Genomic DNA, 22,127 nt, shown 5'->3' on the forward strand with positions numbered 1-22,127 from the left:
ATTTGATGCATGGCATTGGACTTGGTGATGTGAGGCTTGCATGCAGCTGCTCAGCCATGGAAATCCATTCATGAAGCTCCTGCTGCAGTTTTAGTGTTTACATTAATGCCAGTGGCGGTTCAGAACTCTTCAGGTATGGAATCAGCAGTGCTGGTGACTTTTATTCATCATGCACCTTAGCAGTCATTGACCCTTCTGATGTTACGTGGTCTTCTGCTGCCTGGCTGAGTTGCTGTTGTTCCTAAATGCTTCGCCGTTTTAATATTATCACTAGTTAACAGCAACTGTCTTATTGCAAAGGTGGCATCCACCACAGGACCAGGCTTAAAGTCACTGAGCTCTTCAGAATGACCCGTTTAGAATCATAAATGTTTGCAAATGGAGAATGCAAGGCTAGGTGCTTGATGTTGCACACATGTGGCAATGGGGTCTGATTGAAACACCTGAACTCAATAATCAACAGGTGTGGCCAAAAACTTCAGGGTATTGTCAATCAATTAAAGTACTGTTAGAGCATTAATATGAATATTTCACATTTATATTAATTTTAAAATTTGGCTGATAAAATTACAGCTAAAAGCCGCAAGATCTCACAAGATCCAAACTTCACAAGGTTTCTTGTGGAGATGAAAACTGTCTCACAAGAATGATATGCCACAGAGGCAGCCAGCATGTCCATGTGTAGGACCCATGAAGCCCCTATCTCTAGAAATCCAAGATAGATCCTACTTTTAGTTGACATGGCAATCATGGGTATCTCTAGATGGGGTATACAGGTCTCATTTGGACTGATCCACACCTGCCGTGGGGCCACCATGGAACCCATGGACAAGCCCACATTTGACCCATATTGCAGTCTGCATATTGCCCACATGGGGCCTACATGGACATGCCAGCTGACAGAAAACAATGTCAAACTGAAAATTAAAAGATAACAAAGATGCTCCTCAATCTTTAAAAAAAATGCAGATTTCACAATGCAGTGATAAAAGGAGATTAATCATGATTAACTGCAGGAACTTGAGGTTAGTCATGATAAGGAACTGAAGACCACGCTGTGTTATTGTGTTACCTTGAGGTGAGGCGGCGCCTCCGTTCTGCTTTGGGCTGAAGGGAGAGGGCGGTTCCGCTGCGGTCAGAGGACTGTTCTCATTGGTCAGGTCCACTCCACTGTCATTCTCTGATAGGCCCTCAGCTGGAGGTGTGTCTCCGTTCACCGGCGCCTGAGGACAGAAGATAAAAAAGCTTATAAAAGTTGCCGCTATCATGTAATCTTTTAGTTTAAAGAACTTTTTTTGTGTGTAACTAGAATAAACCTTATTGGGATGAGAAGGCTGTTTTGAGTTGCTGCTGTAACAGCTTGTCAATGACAGGTAGCCTAGAGCTCTATCATCTTTTACTCTGTAACCAGTCACAACAACACAGCAGCACTGAGCCTGAGTTGGCAGCCCACCCAGAGCCAGAGCCGTGTTTGATGTGCTCCAACAAAACGCTTTGTGTCAGATCTCATTAAAAACTCCACGTTCAGTCTTTCTGCACCGCGTCCTCTCTCCTCTGAGGAGAAAACAGCAGCGCCGCTGGCAGACTGTGCAGCTATAATGCCTGCTATTAAACTGTCAGATAATATTCCTGTAATTATATCAAGCCGAATTATCAGCAACAAGCAAAAACTGAAGACTGAGAGTGCAACCTGTCGAATCACGGCTGAACACCCTGAACTTTTTATCCCTGAGGGGCTACAGATGATTGCAACATAAGATTTTTGACAGCTTTCCAACTAGGTCACCTCTTTAACAAAAAAGGCTGTAGGCTTACTAAAAATACCATATGTGTGGTTATTTTACCAGCTCCAGGATGTGTAGTCATGGCTATGATAAAACACATCCCAGGGCTATAAACGAAGGATTTCTCTGGATTTGAAAACTGTTGGTAATATCTGAGATATTAATTTTTGAGATTTTTTAAAACCTTTACAAGCTAGCATAGCTGAAGAGAGATGAGAAATATGGAGAAACAAGAGGAGTAAATAAATCACTGTAAGGCCATGTTGCGAAGCTTCAATCTGAAACGACTGTGCCAGGTCTGAAGACCTGACCAATCACCGACTTTAGCAGAACGAGGCGGTGGCTATAAGCAGGGTTTAGCTGTGCTGAAAATCAGTAGCAATGGCTGGCACCAGTGTAGAGTTCCTTTAATTAAACAAAAGCAAAGAACCAGTTTTTGTTTTTTCTTCTCAGAGAAGTTGTTTTGCACTTCTCCTGTCAGGCCTGAACGTTCATTTTATCCACAAACAACCTCCACAGTTCACCAAATATGACAGCGCTTGCCTGCCAAGCTTAGATTACTACCACAGCTACGTATGCCTACTACCTCATTGTGTCTTATCACTCTTATTGGCCCGTAATGAATGCCACGGCCAGAACGTTCATCCAATCACCCTCTGAGATTTTCTTATGAAAAATCCTGCCCTTCCCAAACGCTTTGTAGGGTTATGAATGTGAAATAAATACATGCAATAGATCTATGAAACTATCTATCTGGCACATCAGATAGCTACGTAAGTTATGTAGGTAATGTAGCTACATAGCTAACGCTAACATAGCTAATGAAAAAACTTTAGCTCAGTCAGCTTTTGCTATGTTTGCTGAAGCTTACAAAGCTCTATAAGCTATGTTAGCTTATGCTATGTTTCCTAAAGCTACTGAGCTAAAGTTAAAGCTTACATAGCTAAAGCTAATGAGGCTACTTTGGCTCTATCAGCTTACACTACATTTTCTAAAGCTAACAAAGCTATTTAAGATGTGTTAGCTTATGCTATGTTTCCTAAAACTGAGCTAAGGTTAAAGCTAACATAGCTAAAGCTAATTAAACTATTTTAGTTCTATCAGCTTAGGCTACATTTGCTAAAGCTAACAAACTTATGTAAGATATGTTAGCTTATGCTATGTTTCCTAAGTTACTGAGCTAACATTAAAGCTAACATAGCTAAAGCTAATTAAGCTTCTTTATCTCCAACAGCTTATGCTATGTTTGCTAAAGCTAACAATGATCTGTTAGCTATGTTAGCATACACTAAGTTTCCTAAAGCTACTAAGCTAAAGTTAAAGTTAACATAGCTAAAGCTAATGAAGCTACTTTGGCTCTAACAACTCCTGCTACATTTGCTAAAGCTTACAAAGGTTTGTAAGATATGTTAGCTTATGCTAAGTTTCCTAATGCTACTGAGCTTAAGTTAAAGTTAAAGCTTACATAGCTAAAGATAATGAAGCTTCTTTAGCTCCAACAGCTTTTGCTACATTTGCTAAAGCCAACAAAGCTCTATAAGCTATGTTAGCTTATGCTATGCTTGAAAATGCATAGAGGATTTTCCAAACTGAGGTGTGTTGCATCTATTTTGTGCATTAAACAAACTATAAATCATCAGTTGAAGAGTCTGCAGATGCACATGTTTATTTTGATGCTTTTGAGGCCTCTGCATTTCAAAAGGCTTCTGTGAAACCAGCGTTTATCTTTATATTTTCATTCTGACATCGAGGAAGTTGCTCAGAATCAGGTAGCGCTCACTCACTCTCTGAAAGTGCAGTAAATCCAGAGGACCTGTGCAGTTGTCACTGAGGGTTGCATGAATACAAAGGGTAGTGTAATGATCAATAATTCTGCTTTGATTAGGAAAAATTGTTTCAGATATTTTAGGAGTTTTACTGTGCTGACAGTGACCTAACAAAAGTGGCCCTGACCCACCTGGTTCAGGAGGAGGGCTGGGCAATTAATCAAAATTTAGATTAAACTGCAACATGTACCACTGCAATTTGCAAATTACAGAAGCTGCAATATTCTTTAAGTGTGCTAAAAAATATCAATTTTCAACACTGTTTGAGGTAGAAAACATGTTTGCATGATTCATCACACATCATGCAAACATTGTCATAATGTTTCTAGAATAATTTGCAAAAATATTCTTCTTTTTTGTCAAAAATAATAAAGACATTAAATAATAATTCCCTTCAATAAAACAATTTTGCATTTGGTTTAAATAATAGTGATTAGATAGTCTCTAAGAATTATTTAGCCTTCTTTGATCAACCAGTGTTTGTTGTAACGTTGAATATGTTATTGCTTGTTTGTTGAGAAATGCATAAGGTGAGACACCTAAAAAATTACTGCATATTAAATTGCGATTAAAAAAATCACAGTCAGATAATTTCCCAAATCGTCCAGCCCTGTGCAGGACATGTTGATTTTTCTAAAGAGACAGATTCTCACCACTGGAGTCAAAGTCACCGAAAAGGTGTTTAGTTGACAAAACAAGCCTAAACCTTGCAGCGGAGCTGACATCTTCAGAGAAACAGTGATCTGTGAAGTCTGCCAGCACATCAAACCTCACATGATGAACAAAAAAGAAAACAAAGGAGCAGATGATGAACTCAGAGGAATGAGCTGTTGAGTGTCAGTGAGCCACTGAAGACGGGAGCAGGGGCCTTTTTTTCAATGTCTGTCTCTGCATCACTTCTCTGCAGCCATGTGAAACCTGCTCCATGTGTTTCTTTAACTCGGCTCAGCTCTGTTTAGACTTGAACTTGTGAATTCCACTTAAAGTTTTGATTCCAGCTAATCCCACCCAACACCCACGGAAAGCAGAATGCAAAGAGGAACAGATATTAATGTCTTTGAGCAACACTCTGAGGTTTACATGTGTCAGAAGAGGAGGTGAAGTGAAACCTGGATATAAAGGGCTGAAAGAGAGACTGCATTTATACCTATAGCTTGTTTGCTTTGTTCCAATTCAGGCAAAATGATTCGTTGTTACATTTTTTCCTTGGGTTGATTTATGTTCACGCTACAGAGCTGTAAAGCAGCCAAAGCACACACCAACTACAGGCAGTCTTTCAACCATTACGCCACAGCCTGCCTTTCCTACTGCGTAACCTGTGTGTGTCATCTTTGCATTCAAGATACCAGTTAGCTAGTAAACCTATCTACAGAAGGAGTCAAGGGCTGACTTACAGCAGCCGGGAAGTCAGAAGCCTCATGAACATTTGGCAACATGAGCATGTTTTTTAAGTTTACATCTATCAAAATAAAATAGCACTCTTGATGTTTTTAACATCAGTTGTTGCTGCAGCTGAACAGATGAACACAGTCCCACTTTAGACTGTGGCACCTTCATTTATGTGCACATTTCATCTTTGCACAATATCACTTTACAAGTGCACCAGTCCATTTTCACAACACTGATTCCAAAAAAGTTGGGGCGCTGTGTAAAATGTAAACTAGAATGGCCATCTGAGGCGGCAGACCCACGCCAAAGCAGTGCCACGGAGGAACTCACGCTCCCACTCAAAATTTCAAAGTCCGAGAAAAAACGAATGGGTGCACAGATCATCACCAAAACCTAATCGATTCTTCCCTGTCACTATCTCAATATTCCCTGAAAGTTTGGTGAAGATCTGACTTTCAGTTCTCGAGTTATCTTGTACACATACAAACAAACAAACAAACAAACAAAGATATGGAACCCTTTACATAACCCCCTGCCGATTTCATGGCATGGGTAATAAAACAATGCAATGTTTGCAAATCCCATAAATCCATTTTTTAACAATATTTCAACATGTCAGATGTAAAGACTGAAACATTTTACCATTTCATTAAAAACACCAGACCATTTGATGGCGCTGGAAAAGTGGTAGTAATGGAACACATCTGAAGGAGTATTTTGCAACCACTTAATATAATTGGCAATAGGTCAGTAACATGACTGGGTATAAAAGGAGCATTTTAGAGAGGCAGAGTCTCTTAGAAGTAAAGATGAGGTTCACCAATCTGCAGAAAACTGTATCTAAAAAGTGTGGAACAATTCAGAAAAATGCTCCTTAATGTAAAGTTGCAAAAACTTTGACTATCCGACCATCTACAGTCCATAATATCACAAAAAGATTCAGAGAATCTGGAGAAATCTCTGTGAGCAAGGGACAAGGCTGAAGGTCAATATTTGATGCTGGTGATCTAGGGGCCCCTTAGACGGCACTGCATCAAAAACAGGCTGTACTGGAAATCACTGCATGGGCTCAGCAACACTTCCAGAAATCACTGTCTGTCAACACAGTTGGCAGTGCCATCCACAGATGACAGTTAAAGCTGGATCATGGAGAGAAGAAGCCAGATGTAAACATGACCCAGGGACACCGTTGTCTTCTCTGGGCTAAAGCTAATTTAAGATGAACTGAGGCAAAAAGGATAACTGTTCTGTGGTCAGATAAATCAAAACTTTAAACTTTTTTAGAAACCTCCTGTGGACTGAAGAAGGAGAGGGACCATCTAGCTTGTTTCAGCACACAAGATCAAAAGGGTTTATAACTGGGGTGTCCAAACTTTTTCCACAGAGGGCCACATACAGAAATATATAAAGATGTTGGGGCTACTTTCATATTCCTCACCATGAGGATTTTAAAGCTGGAAAGACTAATATAATCTAAGTTAATACATGCGTAGTGACTGCGTATGCCTAAATGGCTAGTTAATGGCTGTCATTTTCAGGATTTTGACGGGCCCCATTTGGCCCTGGCTACCACTGGCTCTGCCCATAAATGTAATTGGTGCTGCTATTTGCTTCAATAATCCATCAAGACATTATTAATCAAGATATCTTCTTGTCAAAATGTTTGTTTACTGAATGGTACAACATACAACATAATCAAAAATGGTCCACATTGGCCCCTCGGCCGTAGTTTGGACACCCCTGGTTTATGAGATATGCAAACATTGCATTCAGTTTCTATTCATGTTTTACACCAAACCTACATTTTTTTTAATCAGGGGTTGCAGAGGGTCCATAATGGGTTCATGCCATTTTACCAAAGGGGGCCCGGGGTCCTTCCCAGGACATTTCAATATTTATTGAGCTTTGCTTTGATGCACTTTGGTAAGACACCCCTGGCAGCTGCCTGTCTTTCCCTAATAGTTAAAACTACAGACTGTCAGGTACATTGTTATTTCTGTTCTGATATTTTTATAGGGTTATATATTTTGGTGATGTGGTGTCAGATGAGGAAATTCAGAAGACACATCCTTTGTTTCCATTCATCCTGCACAGTAACACAGTATAACATATTCTGTGTAAATTGATGGCCATAGCGGCTCCCCAGCAGTGAGGCTGCAGCTGTACAGCAGATGTAACTCTAAGTCACTCTAAGTGAATCACTGCTACACCAGTGTGAGGTTGTTTGTGATTGCTAAACGTCGTAAAAACCAAATAGAGGTGGTTTGTAAAGCCAAATTTCCACTATAAGAAACAAACTCGGTGAACTCATTTGCAGAGCGTGCACTCAAGATGGAGAGTGAAAGAGTTCAGAGGAGACAAAAGGGGGAGAAAAAAGTGGTCAGCAAGTTCACCAGAGACAGCCAGATTAGTCTTCAGGAGAGAAGGAGCCTGAACGACGAGGAGATTATGACAGATGAAGAGGCAGCTCTTTGCCAAGTGAAGAATCTGACCTGTCAGCAGCCTGAGAGTAAACAACAGAAATGGCTCCGGTCTTTGAGAGAGTGAAGCATGATTTATACCTCTGTCTTAAATCAATGCCCTAGCATACACCGTAGGCCTGAGATGCTTTAAACCTACACAGAGGCCACACACGTGCACCTCCTCATGAGTGTAACTGCCTCAGAATGACGCAGACCCTGATGGTCTGTGGGTAATATTTACAGACATCTTGTGTGGTGAGAGACAAATGGCTGCAAGCAACAAACTGATTTGTCAAATATAAATGCCCACATTTAAAAATATAAGAGATTCTTTTCTCAGCTGATGCCTTAGCTGAGTCAGTGGCAGTATTTTCTATCTTTGTCCTGGCCAGGTGACGGACTCTATTTAAAGATCCATCACTGGATTTTATGATCTCTAAATAAACAAAATGAGAATCAATCTGAAGCAGATAATTGATATTTTTAACCCAGGAGCTGCAATCAGGATGTTTATTGGGAAAAAGGAAACAATGACTTTCCTGTCAACTTATCAAAAACAGTCCATGATGTAATAAAAATCCTTTATTAAACAGGGATATCTACACGTTCTGACTCCAACGATGAAGACGTTGATGTCTTAATGCTTCAGCATAACAAGATATTTTGGACAATGCTATGCTTCCAACTTTGTGGCAACAGTTTGGGGAAGGTCCTTTTCTATTCCAACATGACTGTGGGCACAAATTCCCACAGAAACACTCAAAAATGCTGTGGAAAGCCTTCTGAGAAGAGTGGAAGCTGTAACAGCTGCAAAAAGGCTGAAAAAAGACATGTGACTCTGTCAGCCTAAAAATGTTGCAGGTTTGAATGGATCTCAATACAGACCCTTTCAGTGTCTGCAAAGAAGGCAAAACATCCCCCAAATCCTAAAAAACTTAGATGCTAAGGTGTTATTGTTTCACTAATAACTTTTAAACCAAGTTTCAGCTGATGATATCTATTGTGTTTCACTGCATGTGAGCTGAGATGGAAATATAACACTCAGATTAGGGCTGGACAATTAGATTAAATCGCAATATGGCCTGCTGCAATTTACAAATGGCACAAGTTGCAATATTTCTTTATCTTGTAATGTGTCAAAATACCAGCTTAATAAATCCTAATTTTTGCAGCTGCAGAGATTTTTGCACATTATGCAAACATTCAAGTGTCAAAATTTTTATAATGGTTTTGCAAAAATTCTCCTTTTCGTGTTTTTATGTATGTTTTTCTTCATCAAAACGAGTGACATAAAAATAATAATACCCTTCAATATAGCAGGTGACATCAAATTTGCAATATGAGCAAAAATAGTTAGCTCATTCTATCTAAAACTGATGAAGCGTAGTGTTAGTACATGAAAGTCCGACCCCAGCTGTGATCAGCTGATAGCCAGCTTCACCTCCTCCACCCCAGCCACCTCCTTTATAGCTTAAAGCTTGTAGCACCTTCATATTCAGATTCATGCTACTATGGATTAATTGCTTCTGAAATAATTTAATTGTTTTCAATACACATTGTCATAAATGTATCTATCCATATGGGGGGGTTCAAGCAAAATGCTCCCTTGAAATTCAAAGCATGCTGCTGACTAACACAGGGAGCATCTTTTGAGCAGAGCCAAGTAAAACTGAAGATTTTTGCAATAAAATAGTTAAATATATGATGACAGTGTTCCTGACTGAATGTAACTTATAATACTGAATGATGTATTGCTTGAATTAGTTGAGAAATACATAGGATGAGGAACCTAATAATCACAAATGAAGTCACAATATTTGGGGCAGAAAAATTGAAATTAGATTACTTTTGCAAATCATTCAGCCCTAACTCAGATCAGGCTAAAGCCTTTAATACGTGAAGAAAGCTTCATGCAGAAAGTTTGTCTTCCTGTCATATGTGAGGAGGGAGGAGGATGGAGAGTGAAGTGTTTCTGAGAAAAGAGTGTCAGAGGTGAGCTGAGGTGACGAGTGATTGCAGAGCGAGCAGAACCAAAAGTCTGGTTAACAGGAGAGGAGGAGATGAGTGATGACAGAGGAGAGACAGGGAGGAACTGTTGAAGAGTCACAGATGTTCCAGAGCTGGAGCTGCACATCAGACAGTCAGAATATTTACTTAAAACAGCTATCGTTCATTCAACCACTAAATTATGCAAAAAAATGATGCCAACTTGTACATAAATCTTTTGCATTCATGTCTAATTTCCTCTTAAACACTTGACATATAAATTTTAAAACCTCAGCAAAACCTGACACTGCTGGATGACAGATCCCAGCTGGAGGAAATCTGACACCCCTCTGTACAGTTTAGTAGTCTCTACACACCCTTATAACACTACCCAGCACTTCAGATCATAGGGAATGACATATTCAACCCCAATGCCAAAAAAGCTGGGGTGCTATGTAGAATGCAATGATTGTTAATCTCACAAGCCCATTTTTTTACAGTAGAACAAAAATAACATATCAGATGTTGAAACAGAGACATTTTTCCACTTCATGAAAAATCTGAGCTCATTTTGAATTTGATAGCTGCAACATATTTTAAAAATTAGGGATAGGGCAACAGAAGGCTGGAAAAGTAGGTGAGAAAAATGAAAAAACATCTGGAGAAGCATTGTGCACAACCATTAAATAGAAGTATTTTAAAGAGGCAGAGTCTCTCAGAAGTAAAGATCAGCAGAGGTTCCAGCACCAATCTGAAAAAATCTGGAACAAGTTCAGAAAAGATTCAGAGAATCAGAAGAAATCTCTGTGCAGAGTGGACAATATATGATGCTGGTGATCTTGGGGCCCTCAGGGACCACTGCAGACATGATTCTGTACTGAAATCACTGCATGGGATCAGGAAAACTTCCAGAAATCATTGTCTTACAGCACATTTGGTCCTGCCATCCACAAGTCACAGTTAAAGCTGGATCATGGAGAGAAGAAACCATGTGTGAACATGGTTCTGCAGGACAATGTGAGGCAGAAAATCTCCATGAATCTCCGTTCACTTACATACCTCTCCACACGGATACAGGAGCTGATGTGTTTGATTTATGAGCCTGAACTTCAGTTTGTACCTTCCTATCTCTGAGGCATAAATCATCGTTTTTAGCACCAGTTGGAACCAGTTCTGAAGAAATATCTGACTTAAACATGGACAGTAACAGCTAAATAATGAATTCTTGGTTTTCATGACACATTTCTGTAAAATTTTATTGTTTAAAAGCACAAAATAACAGCTTTTACACTCTCATTACTGATTTATCTTCACTAGACTGGTGATTAGGTGAAACTGACCTTTAAGCCTTTCTTGCATCTTCAGGTTTTTACTCGACTCATCGCTCGTCGTCTGCTGAGCTGAACCAACAAACAGACAAAAGACAGACAGGCTCACAGCTCCAGGACCTCCATCCATTTTCACTCCTATAATCTCCCTCTTACTCTACTAAAATCATCCGTTAGCCTCCTTTTAGCACCAAGTAAATCTTCAACTCTACTTTCACAATTATGTCTTGACTGGTAACCCAGCCGAGAAACAGTCCAGCTTATTTCACCTTCTTTGGTCAAGTGGTAGCTCTACTTTTCATGAAAATCCTCTTAAACACAAAACACACCACGGTAAATACCACATGTTTGAACAGGGAGGCTCCCTGGTCAGTGTTCTTTATGGCCAATCCATTTCCTGGTTAAAACCAGACTCAAAAACGGGAGGAGCTCTGTTATTCCATTTTTTTGTTGTTGTTGTTGTTGTTTTTTGTTTTTTAACAGAAATAGATAAAAATGAAAAACTAGTTATTTTTCCGTTTTTCATTTTGGTAAAAAAAAAGGAAAAACAAATTACTTTTTTAGAAAGGGTCCATTTTTTTGTTTTTTCAATTACGTTATTTTGTTTTCTTCATTAAATGAATTCCTTGAGGAAAAGGAAATCATGTGACCCATTGGGAAAGGTGAGCTTTTCAAAATAAAAGCCTCCATGTCAAAACAAGAGCCATCGATTGTGTTTTTCAGTATTACAATAGGCCACAATGCTCTATATGCAATGTATGATTAATGACGTAAATTATAAATGTACTGGCAATTTAATGGACTGTAATGTTATTCCCTTTTGTTATCTTCTCTGAGATGATATTTAATACTAATACTGCTTTTGCAGTCCTTGATCATAATTTCTTCTAAGGCAGAAAGAGCTGGAATTGATTGGTTTTGCATAGAATATATGAAACGTCCCAGTTAAAAGTATTTAAAGAAATGTTTCCTTGGGATATCATATCATATATTTTCTCGCCCACGTTTCGTTTTTTTCCAATTTTTGGTCAAAAACGAAACAACAAGAGTTCCTCCCGTTTTTTGAGTCTGGTTTCAACCAGGAAATGGATCTGCAAGAAAATACACTGACCATTAAGAGATCACTGGGTCTCTGCTGTTTGCTATTACAGCTCGTTCCACCACACTTTGGCTCTGCATTTTTTATCTTGCACGATTCACATCAACCTTTGACAATGTTGATCCAACCCTGTAAAGACTGAACTGATCTATGCTCTGGCCACTGCCAAGCTCACTTTTAGCTTTTGAGGTTTCCTGTACACAAACGAGCAGGACATGCTCGAGTGCAGGAGTGATGCAGAGACACCAGCACACAAGTACATAGCACACTTGACAGCATGGGCATAGCCTGAACCATGAACAAGGCTGAGCAAGTTTGCAAACTCACTCTGGATATTTCATAGTTTCTCTTTTCAATGCATTTGTTTAATCCTCTCTCAGAGGTCATCTTTTGTCAAAAATTAGGTTAAAAAATGGACAAGTGCACAGAGAAGATGAGCCTTTGTTGCAACTCGTTCTTGGAGATTTGGAGCTGAAAACAACAGGATCCTGCATGTTTGTTTCATGCAGTTTTGGCTCCAAGCATCCTGAACAATCATTGTGTTGATGCATTATCCCCTGACCTTCCACTTGATAAGTGTGAAAGTTAAAAGTCTTGTCTGAAATGTTTTCTTTATCACTCAGACTGAAACAAAAACAGCTTTGACACCAGCCAGGTAACTGTGCAGACTATCTTCATCATAATTCATCACTGTTTTCTATTAGTCTGCTGTACTGTGTATCCATCACTCCTCCTCCTCCTCCTCCCCCGTACGGCTGGCAGACATCAACATGCCCAATGAAGCATTTAAGTAGCACAAATGATCCTCTTCTGCCTCCTCTTTTCTCTCTTTACAGTCCAGTTACTGTGTCTCTTCCTAATAAGACTTTAACAGTGTCGGCTGTGAAACATGTCCCGATCAGTTCTCGCTTCCTGCACTCTGCATGACTTTAGAGCAAGTGTGTTAAAGCGGCATGTAAAGCCCTGTACTGTGCAGCTTTCTGCCACCTACGTCACACACTGACATTCCTCAGCAAGCAGCAGCAGCCTGGCCTGCAGCGCTCCGACGGCGCTGTCAAAACATCTTAGCCAGGCCTAAATGATTAGAGATGCATGTCTGAGGCAAACGTTTAAACACAGCGTGCTGTTAATCGTCACCTGAGGGGCGTTTGTTCCCCAAAGTCTGGACGTCAACAAAGGCAAGTTAAGAAAAGTCAGGATCTGTTTTACATTCACGTTTTGGTGATCTTATCACTGACACTGCAAGTCTGAGCTGATATGAAGATATCAGAGACTGTGACACCGTCTGAGGTTTTTATTGTGACGTAATTCATATAATATTAATACAGCTGCACTACGCAACTCATGGAAGAAACCTACATTTCTTTTTCTCAAAATTAGACCATTAATTTATACCAGTGATCTATTTAATTGGCAGTCAATACGATTTTTCATTCCTCAACAATTAGACTGTAATCTGGATTTTATTCGACTAAATTACCACAGATAGTGATGCCAATATTTTGCAAAATAACTTAAAATGCAATGTTCCAAATTATTATGCAGAGTTTCAACATATTTAATATTTTCTAGTTTTTTGAATTGAAAATAGAAATCTGACGTAATTTTTTGCATTAGGAGGTAATTTCATTCAAATCAAAGCTTTTTCAATCAAATCATCTTTACAGATCCAGTTCCATATTAACATATTCATTCATAACACTTTAACATCTGTGTCATCTATTGAACCTGTAAATTAATGTATAGCTTCTGCCTGTACTTCCTTTGAGGGTGCTAGAATTGCCTCCCAGAGCTGCTGTACACTGTACACTGTAGTCTACCCTCACAGAGCTTCCTTTTATGGATGCTCCACAGGCTCTCGATACGGTTAAAGGTCATGGGGTGATGGTGGCCACCCATAGCAGCCAAGGCCTCGATGGAATTTCTGCAGCATGGCCTGCTATGTTGAACTCCAGAAGGAACGGTTCGCTTTGTTATACTACAGCAGGACACACATATTTAGCCGAGGTCTATTTGACACCATCAAGCACCTTAAAGGGACAGACCAAGTCACTTCCTATGATTCCAGCCCAAAACATCACTCCGCCACCTCCTTGCTGACCCAGCGGCCTTGTTGGGACACGGTGGCCGTCCACCCATCAGGACTAGGGGTGTCAGACTCAATCACAGCAGGGGCCCGATTCTGAATTTAGGTCCAACCTTAGAGCCTACCTGGGTCACCATTCAACCATAAACTGTCAACCTCATTTTCACCAGTTATGAATTATGGGGAAAACAGCACTGATGATAAATTATGTTGATATTAGAAAAGTCAAAATGAAAAGTTTAAAGGCTCAAAATATAGAGTTAAACAAGTCAAACTTTTAGTTCAGAAGGTGGAAACATGAAATCAAAAGTCAAGAAGTTTTTAAAAGGCAAATGTATGAGAGATAAGTTTAAATAATGAGTTTTAAAGAAAAAAAATATGAGATAAAACTCTAAATAATGAGTTTGACAGCAAAACTTCGGAACTGAAAGGGTCAAATTTCAAAAACTTTATTTAAACGGGTCAAAATATGACTCCAAATTCAAAATTGTGAATTCCAAATGTCAAAATATGAGATGAAATTCAAAATCATGAGCTTAGAAGGTCACAACACAAGTTGAAACTTTATTTGTGAGCTCAAAAGGTCAAAATGTCAGAGTAAAAGCCAAACTTAAGAGTTGTGGTCAATAAGTAAGAAAAAAATTCAAAGTCATGACATTCAAAGGTAATGATATGACTCAGAATTTAAAACTCTGATGTAAAAGGTCAAAATGTGAGATAAAGAGTCCAAATCATGAATTACAAAGGTGAAAATATGAATAAAAAGGTCCAAATCATAAGATTAAGTTGCAACTGGGAGACAAAAAAAGTGAAAATCTGAAATTTAAACACAAATTAATTTACTTTCCCACTTTCCTGACATTAATCTAATTACTATTACTTTTTCACATTTTTATGAATTAACAAGGATCTTTTAAACATCAAGCTTAAACTGACATTTCTACACTGGGGGAAATCTGCAGACCTCATATCGATGGCCGGTTAAAATAAACATGTGATATGATCTTGCTGTACTGTACCACGATTGAGTTTGACACCCCTGATCTGGACTGTCCAGTGAAGCCCAGTATTCATCAGTGAGTAAAACTGCAGAAATGAGTCTTCTTATATTTCTGGGCCCACTGCAATCATTTCTCCTTGTGGGTGTTGGTTAAGGGTGCCTGTATATAGCTTTACCCACATCAGCAGGCCTCTGGAAGGTCCTGATCCAGAGGTTCTTGGGACTCCAGAGGCCCAAGTAGCTTCAAACACCTGTTTGCTACTCATCAGGGGATTTTGCACACCTGCTCTCTTGATATCACGAATTGGCCTTAATTTGCCCTCTTAATTTTTCCTGAAATATCCACTGTTTTTATGTCTTTTGCAAGATTCTGCACTATTTCACATTTTCATCTTTTGCCCCATATTGATGAAGCCTGTGACTGGCTGAGAATGTGGATCAACCTCCTTGAGTACTTTCCCTTTAATTAGGCTCGCCTGGAAAACTAACGACCACTGACTGATGTCAGTGATGGAGACTGACAGGAGAAGAAGCACAACTGAGAACTTTAATAGAAAAACTGAAATTTAAACGTTTGTTTCATTTGAATCCTGGCCAACCAATATTAGAGATCTGCAGACACATTTACCACTCCACTGGTGCCACCAATTCTTAACACTGATATTAGAGACTAATTCTGACACCTGTCCTGCACATTGCAGCATTAATTTGTTAAATAGAAGACTCAAAACATGGGAAAAGAAAAACATGCATTTGTCAAAAGATACTGCCTACGGGATTATATAATCTTAAGAGCGAGCACTAATGGAACCTGAAAAGTGTCTAATGGTAATTATTTGACTCCAGCCCTAACATCATACATGATATAATGGCAACTGAGTCATAACACAGAGACAACAGCAGAGGGATCAAAGAAGTGATGAGAAAAGTACAGATAAAGATGATAGAATAAGAGTGCCGCATGATCGAAGGTGCAAAAGACAGAAAGGAAGTGAATAAAAACCAGTGCTGGGAAGGAAGTTTCCCTCTCAGATGAAGTGATATATGAGGCTAAAAAAGAGGAAGAAGAAATAACGGACACAAAAGAGCATAACAAGAAGGTGTGCCTGCAGGTCATGAAAGTCTGTCAGATTGTGTAACTTTATTTGGAGAGTAGATAAGGAAACTTGCACTGTCTCCTTTCATTTCTGCTTTGTTGACTTTATCTTACTATCTATCCTAATTTTCTTCCGTGTCTAGAAAAGCTGTGTTTATGTGTAAAACATGGTTTTTATCCCTGCATCAAATCCATGCTGTATTGGCCAACGCAGGCCAACACACCGCTGCCACAGGTGTAGAAAATCAATCACCTAGCCATGCAGTCCACATCTAAAGAACTCAGTGTTATGAGATCTGCAACGCTCTGCAAAACTCCACCATGTGTGATACATTTAAGAAAAAGTGCATGTCGGGCTTGGTGTGTAGGTCTCTGCGTGGATTCAGGGCTGTGTGAACCTCAGAGGAGGCTCCAGTGAAGGTCCGACACAGGAGTATAAATCAGGCTTTAGTGCGACTCTGTGTGGTGTGTACTGTATAAGTATGAACCCTCAGAGCCAGCACGCATTCCTAATTAGACTCATATTAACTTGCTGGCACTCTTGTCCGGGCATCTGTCTTGGCATTAACTCACACGCTTTGAAACCACAGCTGGCCCAGAAAGCGGATCAGGGAGTGTGAGTTTGTGTGTAGATGTGTTTTTGGAGTTTGTGGTAATGAGGGGACTGTGGTTTAGTTCATAATTCCTTTATGTCCATATGGATGAAGGAAAGCATGCGATGTGATGTGACCTCTCCTGCATGTTTTGAAGTGTGTGATACTCACAGTGGCCGTCATGTTGTTGCTCTCCTCCATGATCACAGCAGAGTACTTATTAGAAGGCATGGCTGTTCCTTTTGATTGGTCCACTTTCTGTCCTGAATCCTTTTCAAACCTGGAGACAAAACAGGAAAACAAAGTGGGTGAAGTTCTTTGGTCAGCGAGCGTGTCAACTTCAGAACCAGGCAGAGAAAGGGTTTAAATTCATGCTGTTTACTGTAAAAAAATCACTCTGCTAGTTTAGGCACTTTCTACCCGCCTCAGTGACCGGTAAGTGGTGCAAATTCACCCAAAATTTCTCAAAAATAGCCACATTTGGCTGGGGGAAGATGCAAATTTCCTACCCTGATATACTGTATCACATCCTGATGCAATTTTATAAAAAAGAGCAAATGCATTTGAACCAATTTGAGGGCTTGCACTCATTAAAAAAGAGAAAACTCTTACTAAATAAGTTTGCATTTCTTGACTAAAAGAGTGTACATGAGCAAAACAAACATGCAAATTTGCATTTGCACAAAGCATTTGCATTAATGCACTTATTCAAAATAGTAACAAGAATATACATGGATAAAATACGGGTGCACTTATCCAGAGTAACCTGATGCACCTTTTAAATCACAGCCTGATGTTGTGGATCAAAACAGCCACATAGCAGCATCACTTAGATTCTTTTGTGTCTTTCTGTCTCTGTGGAGTTTAGATCTAGTTTTCTTTCTAAAGGCAAGATCAATATTTGTCAAAGAAATACAGTACTGTGGCTTGAAAGATAAATAAATAAAAGAGAGAAGAGAACAAGAAAGAGGTCCTGACGTGTCCACACAGAGCTGAAGTAAACAGATACACAGGCCTCTCAGCATGCATGCATGCTTCTGTGTTTTTGTGCCTGTATGTTTTAAAGATAAGTGAAAATGATAAGTGAATGTGTATGCATTTGTTAATGCATTATTCACGTGCTTCTTTGTGTGACTAGATTCTCTGGAGCCTCCATGCTGCTGCACATGAATGTATTTTTGTTAAAATGGACATGTGCAGTTTGAGTAGAGCTGAAATCTGAGGGAGAGGACGGGTCAATATTTGGTCAAACAAGCCTGTACAGAGTGGCCAACAGATCTACCTGCTGCCACAGCACTGTCTTTTAACCTCCGTGAAAATACTCCTCATGCACCCATCTAAAGAAATTCAAGAAAGTCATTGACTTCAGTGTGGAAAGGGTTACAAAGACATTTCTAAGGTTGGGGCTCCAGCAAACTGTAGTGAGAGCCATTATCCACAAATGGGGAAAACTGTGAACAGTGGTGAACCTTCCCAGGAGTGGTCGACTCCAAGAGCGCATGAATGACTCATCCAGGAGGTCCCAAAAGAACCCAGAACAATATCTAAAGACCTGCAGGCCTCACTGACTCAGTTAAGGTCAGAGTTCATGATGCAACAATAAGAATAACTGGGCAAAAATGGAATCACAGGAAAGTTCCAAGGCTAAAACCACCGCTGACCAAAGAGAACACAAAGGCTCATCCTGATGATCCCCAAGACTTTTAAGGAAAACATTCTGTGGACTGACCAGACAAAAGTTGAACTTTTTGGAAGGTGTGCTTTCCATTACATCTGGAGTAAAACTAACACAGCATTTCTGGACCTGATGGAACCATGACTTCGGCTCTATACCAGAATATCCTGAAGGACAGGATGGAACAACCGGTTATTAGGCTTAGGGGACGATGACTTTTTCACATAGGGCCAGGTGGGTTGGGATAGCTTTTTCCCTTAATAAATAAGATCATCATTTAAAAACTATATTTTCTATTCACTCAACTTATGATCTGAGAAAATTTAAGTTTGACAAATATGCAAAAAAGGAGAAAGAGATAAGGAAGGGGGAATACTTTTGTACCATATGTAGAAGCAGAAAGCTCCAGCTCCAAGACAGAAGATCTGTTACACTGACATGTTTAAATACAGTTAAACCAAAAGGTACAAGGAGAAATGTGTCTTCATTTCCATTACTGCAAACAAAAAATGTTCAATTTCTTACCACACTTTACCCTTGTTTTCAGACCTTGTGATTCTCGTGAGTAAACAAAATATTCTGGAGCATCAACAGAGTCAAAGAACAAACCCAAATGTGAAATATTACCCAGCAGTTATCCTTTAGCTCTTAAAAGAGCATCATGAATCAAACTCAGCACGTCCTAATATCTTTACATGGTCCTACGCCAGATGGGACTTTTTCTCCATGTTTTAGTCGGTGTTCTATTCTCTGCTGTGTAGATTCATGATACTTTGGTTTTGTAATTTGTAATGGATGCTCCGTGTCACTGCTGCAAAACAAACCCACCTACAGGTACAAATGCAGTAATCTGAACCCACCTAGCTATGATTTGCTTGATATGAGTGTGACATTTTGAGAGGCTTTGATGCTTTTCTTTCCCTTTTGGCCCCTGTTTTACATTCAAAGTGCATGTCTTAGTTGTTGACAGTGATTTTAAATCAAGAACAACCACAATGACTGAACCTCCACACCCCTTGGAGCATGAGGCCTCAGGTAACTGACGACTTTTGCCAAGTGGAAAAAACCATCCGTGAACTTACTAATACTCTTTCAAACATGCAGCACAATTCTGTTGAGGAAAATATGATAGAAGTGTACCTTTTTTCAATGAGGAAGACTGGACTTAAGACTAAGACTAATAGCTGTCAGAATTAACACTGCAGAGATGTCATTTTTATCTGCATGCGCCAACATGTGCAGAGGTTTGTGCTCTCTGCTTGTACGTCGGTGCATATTCATCAGAGGGACTCCCCCTTTCACCTCAAGAGGAAGAGAGGTGAGGGAGTTCACCCTTCAAATGGGGAAGTTGACTCCCTCCTGCACCACTCTGACCTTACACCGACAAAAAAAACCCTCGAGACGTACCTGCTCTCTCACCTCTGCTCCTACGTTCACTTCATCCTGAGATTTGTCTTTAACTGAATATTTCAGGAATGCAATTTTCTTTGCATTGTGTCTTTCTGCATCTTTTCAGCTTGCAGAAGCAGAGAGAGAAAAGGTGGAAGTGAGGCTGAATCGGGAAAGCTGAGGAAGGATGGAGGGCAGAGTGAGGGGCCCACGGAAAGGGGACACAGAGGACAGAGGTGGGGGGGCCCCACATCAAAGATGTGTCTGGTGGCGAGAGATTAGGCACTGCATTGCAAGAGAGGATTGTTCGCTCCCCAAAGGGTTCGAGCACGAGTGTGTGTGATAAGAGGGAGGGGGGGTCGGCTCCTCGGGGGTCTCTCTCTGGGGGCCGCATTCCTTGTCTGTCATGTACTTTATGGCCCCTTCCAGCTCAGATCGGGGCCTACACTTTATACATTGTGTGCTTTGTTTCCTATTGTACACACTGAACTCTGAATGCACGCCGGCTCTTACAGTACATCCTCCACCAGGCTGAATGGAGCCAGATTAACCCTCAGTGTAACTGTCATAAAACTGGCCATTTGGATTAAAACTCCTAAACTATGGAGTAGACAGTTGATTAAATACACTAAAATAAAGATGCAATGTTTTCCTACCAAGTTAGCAATGCACTTCCATCAAATCATCAGTTCCAATGCAGAGAAGCTGCAGAGACTGTTATTAAGTGTGCATTAAAACCACATCCTGTTGCAGTGGACACCCCTCATCCAGGCTTCTGGGCCTCTGGGACTTTTAAATAGTGTTATCTAACATAATCCACAAGAATTAACAGCGGTAAATAGGCTGAAATGTTTGATTTTGGGGGTTTGTAAAAAATCAGAGCCCGGAACACCCTGCCTATATGATCCACAGAGCAGAAGGATTTTCATCCCATCCTGCCAGAAGTGAAAGAGAGACATTCAAAGATTTTGCAGCCCACCTGACATGGATTTTTCTGCTGAGTACTATTTTCTGTTTGCTGTGGTGTGCTGGTGAGGTGGCATCACGACTGATGAGGTCAACAGGATCTACAAACCCGAGCTCATTCAGCCATCGCCTCATCCCACCCAGTTGCAGATCTGAATGCTTTAGACTGCCAGCAGACTGGACAACAGCAGCAGGGTCACGTCTGTCCTCGCACTGAACTAACATGCCATACTCTAGATCAGTGGTTTTCAAATGCTTAAAAGGCACACCTAAAACCAAGCCAAAATCTCAAGGCACAGCATGCTTATATCCGTGCAAAAATGCCTCTTTAACATGTCATCTTTAACCTGCCGTTGGTTGTAGTAATGGTGTGTTCAAAGTCACAGTGCACACCTCGCCTTACCACACCATTTGGGAACAACCTGACATACATGTTATGTGCAGTTGTTGATTAAAGCAATTCAAAGCAAGCATATTCAAAACTTTTTCTACCTTTTGTCTGTCATTTTTTACACTACATTATCCAAAATACGTACTTATGAAAGCAGTTAGGAAATACTGGGAATCCAGCAAGATAGTGCAAGATTTTTATATTTTGATATTACGTAATATTACAAGTTTTAGAATAGTGATATAGTGTCAAAAATACATGTGAAAACACATATAGAAGTATATTTATATGTATATACAAATATATCCTAATAATATCCTAATTTAATCATATATATCCTCAATATATTTACTGTTCATACCCATAAAATAAATGCTGCATGGTGACAATGTTAAATTCAATTCAATTCAATTCAATTCAATTATGGGCTGCAGGTGGGCCATTTCAGCACCTGGACTCCTCTTCCGTGAAGCCATGCTGTTGTGATGGATGTTGTATGTGGTTTAGCGCTCTTTTGCTGAAAGAGTCAAGGCTTTCCTGTTGTCTGGCGTTGTCTGCATGGGAGCATATGCTGATCTAAAACTTCTACATACATTTCAGCATTGATATTAACTGTTTCTCAAAGCCAAGGAAGAATCCCCATATGGCCTTTTTTAAAGGATACTATGCATCGACTGCTGTCGAAGGACTGTTCTAACATTCAGGATCCTTGAAATTTTTCCAATGACAGAGTCCTTCAAACTGAGAATTTTCAAGGATGCACATATGTATCCTGCACTCACAGGAATTAACCACAATCCAATGCACACCATTTTCTTTTCCTTCGAAAATGAATGAATAAACAGTGCAATGTCAGGAGGAAGCCAGCTCATCAAGAGCAAAAAACACTTTTACATGCCCCGTTTCCATGGTAAATATGTTATCATTATTTTACGACATCAAAGTAAAGCTGGCTAAAAGTAAAGTCGTGCCATATTATATATTTAGATTGTAATAAAGTATAATTATATTGTATGATAAATATGTTAATACAATTATATATGATATAATAGTATAA

General features: G+C 39.8%; 2 protein-coding genes across 5 annotated transcripts in view; both read right to left on the reverse strand.

Annotated features, from left to right (window-relative positions):
• LOC121517796 (tubulin alpha chain-like) overlaps positions 1-22,127 on the reverse strand; it is a 1,079,624-nt gene that overhangs the window by 340,234 nt on the left and 717,263 nt on the right. The window lies entirely within an intron of this gene.
• The window catches only part of LOC121517788 (DNA (cytosine-5)-methyltransferase 3B-like), a 54,690-nt gene that overhangs the window by 27,088 nt on the left and 5,475 nt on the right, over positions 1-22,127 (reverse strand). For all 4 annotated transcript variants that reach the window (XM_041799819.1, XM_041799820.1, XM_041799818.1 and 1 more), the window contains exons 2-3: positions 16,821-16,929; positions 1,073-1,223 (exon numbers count right to left, since the gene is read on the reverse strand). In XM_041799819.1, the coding sequence (XP_041655753.1) occupies positions 1,073-1,223; positions 16,821-16,929 (260 nt within the window). The remainder of the gene's footprint in view (positions 1-1,072; positions 1,224-16,820; positions 16,930-22,127) is intronic.

The sequence above is a fragment of the Cheilinus undulatus genome, linkage group 11 (assembly GCF_018320785.1).
Source record: "Cheilinus undulatus linkage group 11, ASM1832078v1, whole genome shotgun sequence".
Classification (NCBI taxonomy): Eukaryota; Metazoa; Chordata; class Actinopteri; order Labriformes; family Labridae; genus Cheilinus; species Cheilinus undulatus.